The 19,563-nt window shown below is 28.4% G+C and overlaps 1 protein-coding gene, 1 long non-coding RNA gene and 1 other non-coding gene across 3 annotated transcripts; 2 read left to right on the top strand and 1 right to left on the bottom strand.

Moving 5' to 3' along the window:
• Positions 1-11,132: 11,132 nt before the first annotated feature.
• Positions 11,133-18,738, bottom strand: LOC130442875 (uncharacterized). Its single transcript, XR_008909802.1, has 2 exons — positions 18,624-18,738; positions 11,133-12,298 (listed from the first exon to the last, which is right to left on the bottom strand). It is a non-coding gene; the product is annotated as an uncharacterized LOC130442875 (long non-coding RNA).
• LOC130442874 (troponin C) lies at positions 17,363-18,537 on the top strand. The gene is made up of 4 exons (XM_056777261.1): positions 17,363-17,532; positions 17,841-18,118; positions 18,178-18,326; positions 18,383-18,537. The coding sequence occupies exons 1-4, from the start codon at positions 17,530-17,532 to the stop codon at positions 18,409-18,411; spliced, it is 459 nt and encodes a 152-aa protein (XP_056633239.1). The 5' UTR covers positions 17,363-17,529; the 3' UTR covers positions 18,412-18,537.
• A 528-nt stretch (positions 18,739-19,266) lies between the features above and the next one.
• Trnap-ugg (transfer RNA proline (anticodon UGG)) lies at positions 19,267-19,338 on the top strand. The gene has a single exon. It is a non-coding gene; the product is annotated as a tRNA-Pro (tRNA).
• The last annotated feature ends 225 nt before the right edge of the window (positions 19,339-19,563 follow it).

Here is a 19,563-nt window from a genome sequence, read left to right as displayed (position 1 = left end):
TATACGATTGTCTTTTGAAGGTTAGAACTAAGTAAAAATCAAATTGAATTGTTTGATTCTATGGTTACTGAATGGATATTTCTATTGACAGTAGTCGTTTGCTCTATATTCGGTTTAGTTCGTTTTTTTACTCAAAATGCGTTAGCTCAGGAACTAATCGAGTTACAGCTGTCAGTTTTATACGATTGTCTTTTGAAGGTTAGAACTAAGTAAAAATCAAATTGAATTGTTTGATTCTACGGTTACTGAATGGATATTTCTATTGACAGTAGTCGTTTGTTTTATATTCGGTTTAGTTCGTTTTTTACTCAAAATGCGTTAGCTCACGAACTAATCGAGTGACAGCTGTCAGTTTTATACGATTGTCTTTTATTCAAAATGCGTTAGCTCACGAACTAATCGAATGACAGCTGTCAGTTTTATACGATTGTCTTTTGAAGGTTAGAACTAAGTAAAAATCAAATTGAATTGTTTGATTCTATGGTTACTGAATGGATATTTCTATTGACAGTAGTCGTTTGCTCTATATTCGGTTTAGTTCGTTTTTTTACTCAAAATGCGTTAGCTCAGGAACTAATCGAGTGACAGCTGTCAGTTTTATACGATTGTCTTTTGAAGGTTAGAACTAAGTAAAAATCAAATTGAATTGTTTGATTCTACGGTTACTGAATGGATATTTCTATTGACAGTAGTCGTTTGTTTTATATTCGGTTTAGTTCGTTTTTTACTCAAAATGCGTTAGCTCACGAACTAATCGAGTGACAGCTGTCAGTTTTATACGATTGTCTTTTATTCAAAATGCGTTAGCTCACGAACTAATCGAATGACAGCTGTCAGTTTTATACGATTGTCTTTTATTCAAAATGCGTTAGCTCACGAACTAATCGAATGACAGCTGTCAGTTTTATACGATTGTCTGTTGAAGGTTAGAACTAAGTAAAAATCAAATTGAATTGTTTGATTCTATGGTTACTGAATGGATATTTCTATTGACAGTAGTCGTTTGCTCTATATTCGGTTTAGTTCGTTTTTTTACTCAAAATGCGTTAGCTCAGGAACTAATCGAGTGACAGCTGTCAGTTTTATACGATTGTCTTTTGAAGGTTAGAACTAAGTAAAAATCAAATTGAATTGTTTGATTCTATGGTTACTGAATGGATATTTCTATTGACAGTAGTCGTTTGCTCTATATTCGGTTTAGTTCGTTTTTTTACTCAAAATGCGTTAGCTCAGGAACTAATCGAGTGACAGCTGTCAGTTTTATACGATTGTCTTTTGAAGGTTAGAACTAAGTAAAAATCAAATTGAATTGTTTGATTCTATGGTTACTGAATGGATATTTCTATTGACAGTAGTCGTTTGCTCTATATTCGGTTTAGTTCGTTTTTTTACTCAAAATGCGTTAGCTCACGAACTAATCGAGTGACAGCTGTCAGTTTTATACGATTGTCTTTTGAAGGTTAGAACTAAGTAAAAATCAAATTGAATTGTTTGATTCTATGGTTACTGAATGGATATTTCTATTGACAGTAGTCGTTTGCTCTATATTCGGTTTAGTTCGTTTTTTTACTCAAAATGCGTTAGCTCACGAACTAATCGAGTGACAGCTGTCAGTTTTATACGATTGTCTTTTATTCAAAATGCGTTAGCTCACGAACTAATCGAATGACAGCTGTCAGTTTTATACGATTGTCTTTTGAAGGTTAGAACTAAGTAAAAATCAAATTGAATTGTTTGATTCTACGGTTACTGAATGGATATTTCTATTGACAGTAGTCGTTTGTTTTATATTCGGTTTAGTTCGTTTTTTACTCAAAATGCGTTAGCTCACGAACTAATCGAGTGACAGCTGTCACTTTTATACGATTGTCTTTTATTCAAAATGCGTTAGCTCACGAACTAATCGAATGACAGCTGTCAGTTTTATACGATTGTCTTTTGAAGGTTAGAACTAACTAAAAATCAAATTGAATTGTTTGATTCTACGGTTACTGAATGGATATATCTATTGACAGTAATCGTTTGCTCTATATTCGGTTTAGTTCGTTTTTTTACTCAAAATGCGTTAGCTCACGAACTAATCGAGTGACAGCTGTCAGTTTTATACGATTGTCTTTTGAAGGTTAGAACTAAGTAAAAATCAAATTGAATTGTTTGATTCTATGGTTACTGAATGGATATTTCTATTGACAGTAGTCGTTTGCTCTATATTCGGTTTAGTTCGTTTTTTTACTCAAAATGCGTTAGCTCACGAACTAATCGAGTGACAGCTGTCAGTTTTATACGATTGTCTTTTATTCAAAATGCGTTAGCTCACGAACTAATCGAATGACAGCTGTCAGTTTTATACGATTGTCTTTTGAAGGTTAGAACTAAGTAAAAATCAAATTGAATTGTTTGATTCTACGGTTACTGAATGGATATTTCTATTGACAGTAGTCGTTTGTTTTATATTCGGTTTAGTTCGTTTTTTACTCAAAATGCGTTAGCTCACGAACTAATCGAGTGACAGCTGTCACTTTTATACGATTGTCTTTTATTCAAAATGCGTTAGCTCACGAACTAATCGAATGACAGCTGTCAGTTTTATACGATTGTCTTTTGAAGGTTAGAACTAACTAAAAATCAAATTGAATTGTTTGATTCTACGGTTACTGAATGGATATATCTATTGACAGTAATCGTTTGCTCTATATTCGGTTTAGTTCGTTTTTTTACTCAAAATGCGTTAGCTCACGAACTAATCGAGTGACAGCTGTCAGTTTTATACGATTGTCTTTTATTCAAAATGCGTTAGCCACGAACTAATCGAATGACAGCTGTCAGTTTTATACGATTGTCTTTTGAAGGTTAGAACTAAGTAAAAATCAAATTGAATTGTTTGATTCTACGGTTACTGAATGGATATTTCTATTGACAGTAATCGTTTGTTTTATATTCGGTTTAGTTCGTTTTTTACTCAAAATGCGTTAGCTCACGAACTAATCGAGTGACAGCTGTCAGTTTTATACGATTGTCTTTTATTCAAAATGCGTTAGCTCACGAACTAATCGAGTGACAGCTGTCAGTTTTATACGATTGTTTTTTGAAGGTTAGAACTAAGTAAAAATCAAATTGAATTGTTTGATTCTATGGTTACTGAATGGATATTTCTATTGACAGTAGTCGTTTGCTCTATATTCGGTTTAGTTCGTTTTTTTACTCAAAATGCGTTAGCTCACGAACTAATCGAGTGACAGCTGTCAGTTTTATACGATTGTCTTTTATTCAAAATGCGTTAGCTCACGAACTAATCGAATGACAGCTGCCAGTTTTATACGACTGTTTTTTGAAGGTTAGAACTAAGTAAAAATCAAATTGAATTGTTTGATTCTATGGTTACTGAATGGATATTTCTATTGACAGTAGTCGTTTGCTCTATATTCGGTTTAGTTCGTTTTTTTACTCAAAATGCGTTAGCTCACGAACTAATCGAGTGACAGCTGTCAGTTTTATACGATTGTCTTTTGAAGGTTAGAACTAAGTAAAAATCAAATTGAATTGTTTGATTCTACGGTTACTGAATGGATATTTCTATTGACAGTAGTCGTTTGTTTTATATTCGGTTTAGTTCGTTTTTTTACTCAAAATGCGTTAGCTCACGAACTAATCGAGTGACAGCTGTCAGTTTTATACGATTGTCTTTTATTCAAAATGCGTTAGCTCACGAACTAATCGAGTGACAGCTGTCAGTTTTATACGATTGTCTTTTGAAGGTTAGAACTAAGTAAAAATCAAATTGAATTGTTTGATTCTATGGTTACTGAATGGATATTTCTATTGACAGTAGTCGTTTGCTCTATATTCGGTTTAGTTCGTTTTTTTACTCAAAATGCGTTAGCTCACGAACTAATCGAGTGACAGCTGTCAGTTTTATACGATTGTCTTTTATTCAAAATGCGTTAGCTCACGAACTAATCGAATGACAGCTGTCAGTTTTATACGATTGTCTTTTGAAGGTTAGAACTAAGTAAAAATCAAATTGAATTGTTTGATTCTACGGTTACTGAATGGATATTTCTATTGACAGTAGTCGTTTGTTTTATATTCGGTTTAGTTCGTTTTTTACTCAAAATGCGTTAGCTCACGAACTAATCGAGTGACAGCTGTCAGTTTTATACGATTGTCTTTTATTCAAAATGCGTTAGCTCACGAACTAATCGAATGACAGCTGTCAGTTTTATACGATTGTCTTTTATTCAAAATGCGTTAGCTCACGAACTAATCGAGTGACAGCTGTCAGTTTTATACGATTGTTTTTTGAAGGTTAGAACTAAGTAAAAATCAAATTGAATTGTTTGATTCTATGGTTACTGAATGGATATTTCTATTGACAGTAGTCGTTTGCTCTATATTCGGTTTAGTTCGTTTTTTTACTCAAAATGCGTTAGCTCACGAACTAATCGAGTGACAGCTGTCAGTTTTATACGATTGTCTTTTATTCAAAATGCGTTAGCTCACGAACTAATCGAGTGACAGCTGTCAGTTTTATACGATTGTTTTTTGAAGGTTAGAACTAAGTAAAAATCAAATTGAATTGTTTGATTCTATGGTTACTGAATGGATATTTCTATTGACAGTAGTCGTTTGCTCTATATTCGGTTTAGTTCGTTTTTTTACTCAAAATGCGTTAGCTCACGAACTAATCGAGTGACAGCTGTCAGTTTTATACGATTGTCTTTTGAAGGTTAGAACTAAGTAAAAATCAAATTGAATTGTTTGATTCTACGGTTACTGAATGGATATTTCTATTGACAGTAGTCGTTTGTTTTATATTCGGTTTAGTTCGTTTTTTACTCAAAATGCGTTAGCTCACGAACTAATCGAGTGACAGCTGTCAGTTTTATACGATTGTCTTTTATTCAAAATGCGTTAGCTCACGAACTAATCGAATGACAGCTGTCAGTTTTATACGATTGTCTTTTATTCAAAATGCGTTAGCTCACGAACTAATCGAATGACAGCTGTCAGTTTTATACGATTGTCTTTTGAAGGTTAGAACTAAGTAAAAATCAAATTGAATTGTTTGATTCTACGGTTACTGAATGGATATTTCTATTGACAGTAGTCGTTTGTTTTATATTCGGTTTAGTTCGTTTTTTACTCAAAATGCGTTAGCTCACGAACTAATCGAGTGACAGCTGTCAGTTTTATACGATTGTCTTTTATTCAAAATGCGTTAGCTCACGAACTAATCGAATGACAGCTGTCAGTTTTATACGATTGTCTTTTATTCAAAATGCGTTAGCTCACGAACTAATCGAGTGACAGCTGTCAGTTTTATACGATTGTTTTTTGAAGGTTAGAACTAAGTAAAAATCAAATTGAATTGTTTGATTCTATGGTTACTGAATGGATATTTCTATTGACAGTAGTCGTTTGCTCTATATTCGGTTTAGTTCGTTTTTTTACTCAAAATGCGTTAGCTCACGAACTAATCGAGTGACAGCTGTCAGTTTTATACGATTGTCTTTTATTCAAAATGCGTTAGCTCACGAACTAATCGAGTGACAGCTGTCAGTTTTATACGATTGTTTTTTGAAGGTTAGAACTAAGTAAAAATCAAATTGAATTGTTTGATTCTATGGTTACTGAATGGATATTTCTATTGACAGTAGTCGTTTGCTCTATATTCGGTTTAGTTCGTTTTTTTACTCAAAATGCGTTAGCTCACGAACTAATCGAGTGACAGCTGTCAGTTTTATACGATTGTCTTTTGAAGGTTAGAACTAAGTAAAAATCAAATTGAATTGTTTGATTCTACGGTTACTGAATGGATATTTCTATTGACAGTAGTCGTTTGTTTTATATTCGGTTTAGTTCGTTTTTTACTCAAAATGCGTTAGCTCACGAACTAATCGAGTGACAGCTGTCACTTTTATACGATTGTCTTTTATTCAAAATGCGTTAGCTCACGAACTAATCGAATGACAGCTGTCAGTTTTATACGATTGTCTTTTATTCAAAATGCGTTAGCTCACGAACTAATCGAATGACAGCTGTCAGTTTTATACGATTGTCTTTTGAAGGTTAGAACTAAGTAAAAATCAAATTGAATTGTTTGATTCTACGGTTACTGAATGGATATTTCTATTGACAGTAGTCGTTTGTTTTATATTCGGTTTAGTTCGTTTTTTACTCAAAATGCGTTAGCTCACGAACTAATCGAGTGACAGCTGTCAGTTTTATACGATTGTCTTTTATTCAAAATGCGTTAGCTCACGAACTAATCGAATGACAGCTGTCAGTTTTATACGATTGTCTTTTATTCAAAATGCGTTAGCTCACGAACTAATCGAATGACAGCTGTCAGTTTTATACGATTGTCTTTTGAAGGTTAGAACTAACTAAAAATCAAATTGAATTGTTTGATTCTACGGTTACTGAATGGATATTTCTATTGACAGTAATCGTTTGCTGTATATTCGGTTTAGTTCCTTTTATTCAAAATGCGTTAGCTCACGAACTAATCGAGTGACAGCTGTCAATGTATGTATACGAAATTTCTCAGCCAACTACGAGTGATAGCAGTTTACACACATATTGTGGACGATTTTTTTAAGTAAATATTTTATTTCCATAATTCATGTAGATGATGACATGCGATTTAAAAAGCAATGCCAAATTCTACTGCATTTATTTATAAAAACAGCCTTCGACGACATAACCTTGTCTTTATATATTCGCCCAGACTAGTTTCTTACTTAAAATGTTACAATAAAATATTGAAACAAAAAGATTTTCATTTTAATAAAAAATCAAACAAATCTAACGTTACCTGTATATTGAATTCAAATATACAAAGTGATTTAAAAATTATAACCAAATTCGATTTCGTTTGATGATACAGTTGATTAACGGGAAATAAACTACACAAACAAAAATTTGATTTGGGCTCTATAAATATGAAAATTTTGATAATTAATGTCTCGTTGGGTATTATGAAAAATATGTTATAACCCACTTGGCAATCATAATAGATTTCTGAAGATAATGTATGCGACATAATATATACGATAAACGCGTGATTTTAGTTGTGTGAAATTTGGAAATTTGCCATTTCAGTTTCACCTGAAATATCAATTAATTAATAATAGCTAAAAAGAACAGTTTATAATGAAGTAATTATTTAAAAATAGAATTTTTTTTTATATATACTATGCAGGTTGTTTGAAACGCTCATTCCATAACAAATAAAACAATACGAGGGTTTTACTAAAAGTAAGATTTCCAATGAGATACGACGAAACCACCAGAAATATTTATCGACCATGGAGGTTGGGGTTTACGTTGAAGGATTCAAGTTTTTTCAACATGGTGCAGAGCTTTTGATCGAACGGATATTCCATGGAAATTTGGATCGGATTGTCCAGATTATACACGTAGCTCAAAGGTTCCAAATTTACGGAAAGAATTCCTGATGGCTCAATTGAAAAAAAACTTTGTGAGGCAGTTAAGGGCAAAGAACAGCTCTTCAACCTCAAAAATAGTGCTTAATATTTGCCAAATTAAATTTCTAGCTTTTTTTGAAAATAGTAATGGTCCTAAAAAGTGAGGTGTTATAACAGAATTATTAATATTTACAAAATAGTTGAAAACTTTTCGTTATTTGTCTGATTCGTTATTCATTGTCTGATTAGATATAACGAATTTGTGGAATTTTTTGATGTTTTCTGAAGTAACCATCTCAAAAAAATTGACGAAATATTTTAATTTCACTCGAATGAGTGGATTTTGGGAAAGGGGAATGTTAAAAAAAGGAAATTTCAAAGGTTATGTAACCTTGGGTTTTCAAAAAATGGAATTTTATCGAAAAAAATCAAAATTTTATCAAGTATGTTGATTTTTGGAGACTTTAAGATGAAAATAAATAGAATTTTGCGTTAAAAATTGCAGTTTTACACAAAAATTGTCATTGTACATCCAAAATTCACATTTTTAAGTCTATAATTGTGGAAAAATAATACAAATCAAATCAAAAGTAGAATTTTGTCGAAAAAAATGAAATTTTCACTAAAAAACTCAATTTTTGTAGACTTTAAAGAGAAAATTAATCAAATTTGTATTAAAAATTGCAGTTTGTCTCAAAAATCGTTATTGTACATCTAAAATTTAAATTTTCGTGTCTATAATTTTGGAAAAATGATACAAATCGAATCAAAAGTGGAATTTCGTCGAAAAAAATGAAATTTTTACCAAAAAAAATCAATTTTTGTAGACTTTAAAGAGAAAATTAATGAAATTTGCATTAAAAATTGCAGTTTGACTCAAAAATCGTTATTGTACATCTAAAATTTAAATTTTCGGGTCTATAATTATGGAAAAATAATAGAAATCAAATCAAAAGTGGAATTTCGTCGAAAAAAATTGAAATTTTCAACAAAAAACTCAATTTTTGTAGACTTTAAAGAGAAAATTAATCAAATTTGCATTAAAAATTGCAGTTTGACTCAAAAATCGTTATTGTACATCCAAAATTAAAAATTTCGTGTCTATAATTTTGGAAAAATAATACAAATCAAATCAAAAGTGGAATTCCGTCGAAAAAAAAAGGAAATTTTCACCAAAAAACTCAATTTTTGTAGACTTTTGAGAAAAAATTAATCAAATTTGGATTCAAAATTGCAGTTTGATTCAAAAATCGTTATTGTACATCCAAAATTCACATTTTTAAGTCTATAATTGTGGAAAAATAATACAAATCAAATCAAAAGTAGAATTTTGTCGAAAAAAATGAAATTTTCACTAAAAAACTCAATTTTTGTAGACTTTAAAGAGAAAATTAATCAAATTTGCATTAAAAATTGCAGTTTGATTCAAAAATCGTTATTGTACATCTAAAATTTAAATTTTCGTGTCTATAATTTTGGAAAAATGATACAAATCGAATCAAAAGTGGAATTTCGTCGAAAAAAAATGAAATTTTCACTAAAAAACTCAATTTTTGTAGACTTTAAAGAGAAAATTAATCAAATTTGCATTAAAAATTGCAGTTTGATTCAAAAATCGTTATTGTACATCCAAAATTCAGATTTTCGTGTCTATAATTTTGGAAAAATGATACAAATCAAATCAAAAGTGGAATTTCGTCGAAAAAAAATGAAATTTTCACCAAAAAACTCAATTTTTGTAGACTTTATAGAAAAAATTAATCAAATTTGCATTAAAAATTGAAGTTTGACTCAAAAATTGTTATTGTACATCCAAAATTTAAATTTTCGTGTCTATAATTTTGGAAAAATAATACAAATCAAATCAAAAGTGGAATTCCGTCGAAAAAAAAGGAAATTTTCACCAAAAAACTCAATTTTTGTAGACTTTTGAGAAAAAATTAATCAAATTTGGATTCAAAATTGCAGTTTGATTCAAAAATCGTTATTGTACATCCAAAATTCACATTTTTAAGTCTATAATTGTGGAAAAATAATACAAATCAAATCAAAAGTAGAATTTTGTCGAAAAAAATGAAATTTTCACTAAAAAACTCAAATTTTGTAGACTTTAAAGAGAAAATTAATCAAATTTGCATTAAAAATTGCAGTTTGATTCAAAAATCGTTATTGTACATCTAAAATTTAAATTTTCGTGTCTATAATTTTGGAAAAATGATACAAATCGAATCAAAAGTGGAATTTCGTCGAAAAAAATGAAATTTTCACCAAAAAACTCAATTTTTGTAGACTTTAAAGAGAAAATTAATCAAATTTGCATTAAAAATTGCAGTTTGATTCAAGAATCGTTATTGTACATCCAAAATTTAAATTTTCGTGTCTATAATTTTGGAAAAATGATACAAATCGAATCAAAAGTGGAATTTCGTCGAAAAAAATGAAATTTTCACCAAAAAACTCAATTTTTGTAGACTTTAAAGAGAAAATTAATCAAATTTGCATTAAAAATTGCAGTTTGACTCAAAAAAATTGATATTTTACATAGAAAATTCATTTATTCACATAAACTCAAATTTCCACACTACAAAATTACAATTTTTTTGTCTATAATTTAAAAATGACGCTATTCGAAAAAAAAATTACCTCCTCCAGTCATAAAAGAATCTGGCATAAAAGCACTAAAAAATTTAATGATGCAACTGATGTTTATCGATCCGACTCAATTCCAAATCGATTGCTTTGACATGATGACATGAGTTTTTATAAAAATCTACTCGAAATCGATTATTCTCAAAGACCAGAACGTTCACGTAATCAAAAATCAATACACACCTCGCTGAAAGTCGCTAAAACGAACGATTCAAAATGTGTTAGGGGTCAAAAACGCCGTGAATAATTGAAACCAATAACTTTGAAGAAAGAAAAGATGAAAAACATTTGCAGAAGGGGGGATACAAAATAAGTAGATTTTGGAAAAATCCCGGAAAATCACGAAATACCCATTTTCCTGATAATAAAGGAGACTGAAGTGTTTTCAACATGGAAATGAATTAGTTAAGGACGTAGAATGTTTTTAAATAATCAGAGACAATCTCAACAAATGATTTTTTGATAAAATTTTAAAAAGGTGTCAATTTTAATAATAATTTTTGAAAAACTCGAAAATTATATAGTTTGCACTTTGAAATACGCACATTAGTGGAAACTTTTTAAAAAAATATTTTTGTTATAAACTTTTTTCGTCCGTTTCTCAAACTAAAATATTTTTTAACACATAATTTGTAAGTATATTTATATCTAGGCTAATCCAAAAAAAAAACGTACGTCAAACAACAAAGAATAATTAATTTATTTTGCCTCATGTAAATATATTTTTATCTTGTAGTCTTGTAGGTGAAGGTTGGAAAGTCGAAAAAACGATATAGCGAGGAAATTGAACAGCCGCTCGAATTTTTTAATTGAATTCCATTCGTTGACGTCATTAAACAAAAATGTTTACTATAACCAAAAAGAATGTTCAACATTAGCGGAGAAAAAACACAAAAATATTAACTCAAAAACTGCATCAAAATCTATAATTCAAAAATATTGAATACCAAAATCTAGTTGCAAAATCAAAATATATATATAATAAAATAAATACCGAGCTTACAAATGATTATTTTATAAACAATTCCCACTGAAATGAAGATGAAAATAATCAAAATCTATAGAATTTATTCCATAGAAAACAGTCAACACAAAATATAATAAAAACATTTTTGAACAAAAAGGAATTTCGACAAATTGACATAAAACATGATAATTATTGAAAGATAGTCCTAGACGTTGACAATAAATCATGTGACTAACTAAGAAAAACAATTTTTTTTTACCAAAAATCCATTTTATTCATCGATATAATTTTCTTCAACATCAATACCTTCATTCCAACGCTTCCATAACTTCTCAATATCGTGTTTGTAGAAGGATTTGTCTTTTGCCTCATTACAAGCTTTTTTAAGATCAATAGTTACTGGAGACCAGATCTGGACTATACAGTAGCTAAGGAAGCGATTCGAATTGTGATTCCTTCAATTGAACCATCGTTGTCATCGACTTTTGAATCGGTGCTTTGTCTTGGTGGTTTTTTCTTTGATTTTTACATTTAAACGATCCAAATAATCAATGTATTATTAGTTATTGATATTTTCATCCCTTTTGGAGATAGTTAATGAATAATAATCCACGCGAATCCCATAATACTGAAACCATAACCTGTTGTGTCTTTGGACGCTACGAACCTGGTTCATCGGGCGCAGGTTACTCAGATGATGACCGTTTTGATTCCAGAGTGACGTACTGGATCCATGTTTCATTCTTTGTCACATATCGACGCAAAAAATCTGATTTATTACGTGTAACGAAGGCCAAACTTTTTGGAACGAATACAGAGAACCAGGAAGTAGCAAACTTCTGATAGTATTGAATAAATAATAATATTTAAGTGTATTTTCGAGGACGTTTACGATCCTTTTGACGATGTTTTTTCTACTACCATGGCGTTCATTCATAACACTGCCTTAATATGTTTATTTGAATAACATTCTGTTAAAAACTCGGAATATTTTTAGAAGTAACTAATATAGTCGTTTGCATCCCATACGTTATTTATAGTTAGTTGTTTATTACATACACGTATTTTTAACTGTAATTTTTGTCGTCGAATTAACTGCCATATCTAATTGGTAATTTTATTTTTCTTGCCGTGTGTACCGATTTCAAATTTTAATACGAATATTCGACAGGATTTGAATCGATTCAGTTTGCAGTTGCCGTTCCAAAAACGGGGACAATTAAAACTATGCAAACACAAAGACGACGAAATTCTAAAAAAAAAAAAAGATTTAGATCTCTTCTGATTTAGAATTAGTTTTTTTATAATTGATAAAAATTTAACGTATCAACTTGTTTTAGTCCGTGTCAAAGTATGATATTTTTCGTGTCTATAATTTTGGAAAAATAATACAAATGAAATCAAAAGTGAAATTTAGTCGAAAAAAATGAAATTTTCAACAAAAAACTCAATTTTTGTAGACTTTAAAGAGAAAATTAATCAAAAATGCATTAAAAATTGCAGTTTGACTCAAAAATCGTTATTTTACATCTAAAATTTAAATTTTCGTGTCTATAATTTTGGAAAAATAATAGAAATCAAATCAAAAGTGGAATTTAGTCGAAAAAAAAATGAAATTTTCACCAAAAAACTCAATTTTTGTAGACTTTAAAGAGAAAATTAATCAAAAATGCATTAAAAATTGCAGTTTGACTCAAAAATCGTTATTTTACATCTAAAATTTAAATTTTCGTGTCTATAATTTTGGAAAAATAATACAAATCGAATCAAAAGTGCAATTTAGTCGTAAACAATTAAAATTTTCACCAAAAAACTCAATTTTTGTAGACTTTAAAGAGAAAATTAATCAAATTTGCATTAAAAATTGCAGTTTGACTCAAAAATCGTTATTGTACATCCAAAATTTAAATTTTCGTGTCTATAATTTTGGAAAAATAATACAAATCAAATCAAAAGTGGAATTTCGTCGAAAAAAATTGAAATTTTCACCAAAAAACTCAATTTTTCTAGACTTTAAAGAGAAAATTAATCAAATTTGCATTAAAAATTGAAGTTTGACTCAAAAATTGTTATTGTACATTCAAAATTTAAATTTTCGGGTCTATAATTTTGGAAAAATAATACAAATCAAATCAAAAGTGGAATTTCGTCGAAAAAAATTGAAATTTTCAACAAAAAACTCAATTTTTGTAGACTTTTGAGAAAAAATTAATCAAAAATGCATTAAAAATTGCAGTTTGATTCAAAAATTGTTATTGTACATCCAAAATTTAAATTTTCGTGTCTATAATTTTGGAAAAATAATACAAATCAAATCAAAAGTGGAATTTAGTCGAAAAAAATGAAATTTTCAACAAAAAACTCAATTTTTGTAGACTTTAAAGAGAAAATTAATCAAATTCGCATTAAAAATTGCAGTTTGATTCAAAAATCGTTATTGTACATCTAAAATTTAAATTTTCGTGTCTATAATTTTGGAAAAATGATACAAATCAAATCAAAAGTGAAATTTCGTCGTAAAAAATGAAATTTTCACCAAAAAACTCAATTTTTGTAGACTTTAAGGAGAAAATTAATCAAAAATGCATTAAAAATTGCAGTTTGATTCAAGAATTGTTATTGTACATCCAAAATTTAAATTTTCGTGTCTATAATTTTGGAAAAATAATACAAATCAAATCAAAAGTGAAATTTAGTCGAAAAAAATGAAATTTTCACCAAAAAACTCAATTTTTGTAGACTTTAAAGAGAAAATTAATCAAATTTGCATTAAAAATTGCAGTTTGACTCAAAAATCGTTATTGTACATCTAAAATTTAAATTTTCGTGTCTATAATTTTGGAAAAATAATACAAATCGAATCAAAAGTGGAAATTCGTCGAAAAAAATTGAAATTTTCACCAAAAAACTCAATTTTTGTAGACTTTAAAGAGAAAATTAATCAAATTTGCATTAAAAATTGCAGTTTGACTCAAAAATCGTTATTGTACATCCAAAATTAAAAATTTCGTGTCTATAATTTTGGAAAAATAATAGAAATCAAATCAAAAGTGGAATTTCGTCGTAAAAAATGAAATTTTCACCAAAAAACTCAATTTTTGTAGACTTTAAGGAGAAAATTAATCAAAAATGCATTAAAAATTGCAGTTTGATTCAAGAATTGTTATTGTACATCCAAAATTTCAATTTTCGTGTCTATAATTTTGGAAAAATAATACAAATCAAATCAAAAGTGAAATTTAGTCGAAAAAAATTGAAATTTTCACCAAAAAACTCAATTTTTCTAGACTTTAAGGAGAAAATTAATCAAATTTGCATTAAAAATTGCAGTTTGACTCAAAAATCGTTATTGTACATCCAAAATTTAAATTTTCGTGTCTATAATTTTGGAAAAATAATACAAATCAAATCAAAAGTGGAATTTCGTCGAAAAAAATTGAAATTTTCACCAAAAAACTCAATTTTTCTAGACTTTAAAGAGAAAATTAATCAAATTTGCATTAAAAATTGAAGTTTGACTCAAAAATTGTTATTGTACATTCAAAATTTAAATTTTCGGGTCTATAATTTTGGAAAAATAATACAAATCAAATCAAAAGTGGAATTTCGTCGAAAAAAATTGAAATTTTCAACAAAAAACTCAATTTTTGTAGACTTTTGAGAAAAAATTAATCAAAAATGCATTAAAAATTGCAGTTTGATTCAAAAATTGTTATTGTACATCCAAAATTTAAATTTTCGTGTCTATAATTTTGGAAAAATAATAGAAATCAAATCAAAAGTGGAATTTAGTCGAAAAAAATGAAATTTTCAACAAAAAACTCAATTTTTGTAGACTTTAAAGAGAAAATTAATCAAATTCGCATTAAAAATTGCAGTTTGACTCAAAAATCGTTATTGTACATCTAAAATTTAAATTTTCGTGTCTATAATTTTGGAAAAATGATACAAATCAAATCAAAAGTGAAATTTCGTCGTAAAAAATGAAATTTTCACCAAAAAACTCAATTTTTGTAGACTTTAAGGAGAAAATTAATCAAAAATGCATTAAAAATTGCAGTTTGATTCAAGAATTGTTATTGTACATCCAAAATTTCAATTTTCGTGTCTATAATTTTGGAAAAATAATACAAATCAAATCAAAAGTGAAATTTAGTCGAAAAAAATGAAATTTTCACCAAAAAACTCAATTTTTGTAGACTTTAAAGAGAAAATTAATCAAATTTGCATTAAAAATTGCAGTTTGACTCAAAAATCGTTATTGTACATCTAAAATTTAAATTTTCGTGTCTATAATTTTGGAAAAATAATACAAATCGAATCAAAAGTGGAAATTCGTCGAAAAAAATTGAAATTTTCACCAAAAAACTCAATTTTTGTAGACTTTAAAGAGAAAATTAATCAAATTTGCATTAAAAATTGCAGTTTGACTCAAAAATCGTTATTGTACATCCAAAATTAAAAATTTCGTGTCTATAATTTTGGAAAAATAATAGAAATCAAATCAAAAGTGAAATTTCGTCGTAAAAAATGAAATTTTCACCAAAAAACTCAATTTTTGTAGACTTTAAGGAGAAAATTAATCAAAAATGCATTAAAAATTGCAGTTTGATTCAAGAATTGTTATTGTACATCCAAAATTTCAATTTTCGTGTCTATAATTTTGGAAAAATAATACAAATCAAATCAAAAGTGAAATTTAGTCGAAAAAAATGAAATTTTCACCAAAAAACTCAATTTTTGTAGACTTTAAAGAGAAAATTAATCAAATTTGCATTAAAAATTGCAGTTTGACTCAAAAATCGTTATTGTACATCTAAAATTTAAATTTTCGTGTCTATAATTTTGGAAAAATAATAGAAATCAAATCAAAAGTGGAATTTCGTCGAAAAAAATTGAAATTTTCACCAAAAAACTCAATTTTTGTAGACTTTAAAGAGAAAATTAATCAAATTTGCATTAAAAATTGAAGTTTGACTCAAAAATTGTTATTGTACATTCAAAATTTAAATTTTCGGGTCTATAATTTTGGAAAAATAATACGAATCAAATCAAAAGTGGAATTTTTTTTATCATTTATAGCTTTTTTTATAGTTTTTATTTGAAAAATAGTTTTTTGATGGTTCCAATTCTTTTCATTATTGCCGATTACGTTCCATAAATTTTCAATCCGGAAATACCGATGATCCTTTAGTCTATTTTATAAATACTGAGTTGTCTGTCCTACGTAGACAGCGTACAAAGTACTCGATATCTACTTCATTTGTTTTTAGGTGTTTTAGATTTCAGTTTAGTGAAATATTTTGATATTTGTTGGGAAAATCCTTGTGGATATGGCAAGGAAAAAGGTTTTATGTTTTGACGTTTCGTTTCTATTCCGTATTAATTATAAAGTTTCAACTACAATTTCAATCATCCTTAAACACAAAAAAGATCGACGATAATTAGTTTAACCGAGAGATTTATCCAAATAATCAGATTTTAATTTAGATGATTAACTATTCAAAAAGCACAAACACCATTGAAATATGATAATAATCCGGAAGAAATTAAAATATTTAGGGGACTTTTGACTTATTGTCTTTTCCACTAAAATTGTAACAAAAATTATATCAAATGCTTTAAAAAAAAATGATTATAGTTTTATATATTGTGAGTTAAAAGTTGTTATAACGAACTTGAAACATTGCCAAGACATTAGAAGTGAATATTTCAAGTTGATGTCGCAGATATTTAGCGATAATCACGAGAGTGAAATATTTTTTTTCGTAAACGATCTACTTAATAATTATTTATAGGTTAATACGACGTGACGATGTTAAATATCAGTTATTTATATAAAGTATAAAAATTATTGAATTATATCTGTATACAATCGTCGTTTTCTTCATTTTCTATATAGAAATTACAAACCAAATAAAAAAAAACTACATAAATACGTCGTCAAATCAAAGAATAATGTTCATTAAGCAAAAAATTAGAAACTCAATTTATTTTTATTCGGTTCTAGTCTCGACGTATCTCGAAAAGTGTTTGGCCGAGGAAATTTTGTCCGAGATCCATGCGAGCTGAATTCAAAAATCTTTTCCAAACTCCATACGTTCTGAACTTTGTTTTTTTCGATGGCCCGGATTTAAAAATACACGTAAACGAGGACGAGACAACTTTTGAACAATCATTACGGAAAACCGCATACCAGTCAACTTAATTTTCTCGACATAGTTGCCAAAAACATTATGAAACGTTTTTCGCGCTAAAATATTTCCAAAAATACCGTTCAATTATTCTCAATTGACAGGATAGAATGCGCTAGAACTTTTGTAGTAGATTAAAAACACGAAATGCCGAAAATACCTCGCAATCATTTTTCTAAATTAAATAACTGGGAAGAGTGGGAGAAATATAAAGTGCTTACATTCTGTTGACGATTGTAGTTTTCTAGCTGTCATTAAAGTGACATTTTTAAAAAAAAAAAAAAACACAATGGTACGTCGGTTATTTGTTATTCGACAGTTTTTGTTTGTGCTGATGATCATGTGAAGTGAAAATAGTGGATTTTTTAAATTAATTTTACAAAATTTCGATTCCATATTATTTTCCTCGTAAAATTAATTCATACCTACCCCAAATTAGAATTACACCCCTTTGTACACCACCATTTATCAATCCATTCGATCTTACCAATAATCCAATCGAATTTTAGCTTTTTAAATACTTAATCCTTCGGGAAAATTATTGCTTTTAATTAAATTACAATTTCTTTGATTCATTTGAATGTAATTGTTTTTTGGTAGAGTGGAGACGATGACCAGAAGATGCTCATCATCCGTAAGGCCTTCACGATGTTCGATACGGGCAAAACCGGATTCATTGAAACAATAAAAATTGCTACAATCCTCAACACGATCGGTCAGTTATTCGATGAAGTGGCCCTCAACGAACTTATAGCAAAAAATGATCCCGATAGAACCGGACAAGTGAATTTCGACGCCTTCTCCGAAATCATCCACCCGTTCCTTGAAGAAGATTTAGATGAAGCCGAAACACAGAACGAACTAAAAGAAGCCTTCAGGTAACTAATCGAATATTATAATTAAATAGATTTGCGATGAGTTTTTCTTTATTTTTTAGATTATACGATAGAGAAGGTAATGGTTATATAACAACGGGAACTCTAAAAGAAATTTTAGCTGCACTCGATGATAATCTTACTAGCAGGGATTTAGATGGAATTATAGCGGAAATCGATACCGACGGTTCGGGAACGGTAGATTTCGACGGTAATTAAAAAAATCTTGGTAAAAAATCTTGTTATTTACGCGTTTTTTTTTTTCAGAATTCATGGAAATGATGACAGGAGATTAATTTATCAATAAACGATATTTCAATTCTGGGACATTCTTTATAGTATTGATCAAAATTCCAATCACAGTATACGTCTGCGGTTTATGTAAACACATTTACTAATTAAACTGTTATTTTTACAATAAATTCGTTTTATTTCATTTAATTCAGATATACATATGGAGATTTCGAGAAAAAAATTTTGTCTCGAATTACTGGACTATGAAACTTACCCGTGGAAAACTTTCCATTATTTTTTTGTAATACACATAAATCTGTAGCATTTTCAACTTGGAAACCACAAAATTTATAATAAATTTTGTATAAAAATATATTCTCGTTTTAATCTATCTATAATTGATTTATTAAAATTGTTTTGCACTGCCATCTATCAAAATAAAGCAAAAACTTTACTTCGACTTAAACTGTTGGTTAAAGGTAACGACAAAATTTGACAGAAAGCTGCAAATAAACTATGACATTTTCCGATTATCTAATAGATGTCACAACAAGACATAACGATGTATTACATCGACATTTTATATCCATTAAATTGATTATATTTTAGAATGTCTAATTACTTGTAGATTTAAATTTGAAACGTAATATTCATTATAAACAAACAATGTTTTTTTTATTATTGAAACAATTATTGAACTATATCAAATTATTAAAAATTACTTTCTCATAATATCATTTTAATCTAATCGAATCCAACTGAATCATTTGTATTTCAAATTATTTAATAATCTATATTACGATAATTACTATTTGAACAATGAAAATAATTTAAAATTGTATATAAATTTATTGTTTTAGTACAAGTTTTCTTTTTACGTATATTGGATTTGATTTACTTCGAAACAATTATCATGAGGCTCAATGGTCTAGGGGTATGATTCTCGCTTTGGGTGCGAGAGGTCCCGGGTTCAAATCCCGGTTGAGCCCATTTTTTTAATTTCAATTAATACATTTTTTTGTAAAGGAATTAACATAATATTTTAAATTCGAAGTATTGTTTGATTTTGTTATATCATTTTGAGAAAACATTTCATACAATTCTGGGTTATTTTAAAAGCAACATGGAGAATTTCGAAAGTTGGGTTAGAATTAAAGTGTAAAATTATGATATTTTAAACAAATAGGTAAATAAGCATCCATTCTGTTGAAACT

This window comes from Diorhabda sublineata, chromosome 4 (assembly GCF_026230105.1).
Source record: "Diorhabda sublineata isolate icDioSubl1.1 chromosome 4, icDioSubl1.1, whole genome shotgun sequence".
NCBI lineage: Eukaryota > Metazoa > Arthropoda > Insecta > Coleoptera > Chrysomelidae > Diorhabda > Diorhabda sublineata.
This window is presented reverse-complemented; position numbering and strand designations above follow the sequence as displayed.

Bases quoted from the DNA above. Each gene is read 5' to 3' on its own strand.
- LOC130442874 (XM_056777261.1), top strand. The intron at 18,119-18,177 runs GTAACTAATCGA...TTTATTTTTTAG, and splicing joins GAACTAAAAGAAGCCTTCAG to ATTATACGATAGAGAAGGTA. The intron at 18,327-18,382 runs GTAATTAAAAAA...TTTTTTTTTCAG, and splicing joins GGGAACGGTAGATTTCGACG to AATTCATGGAAATGATGACA.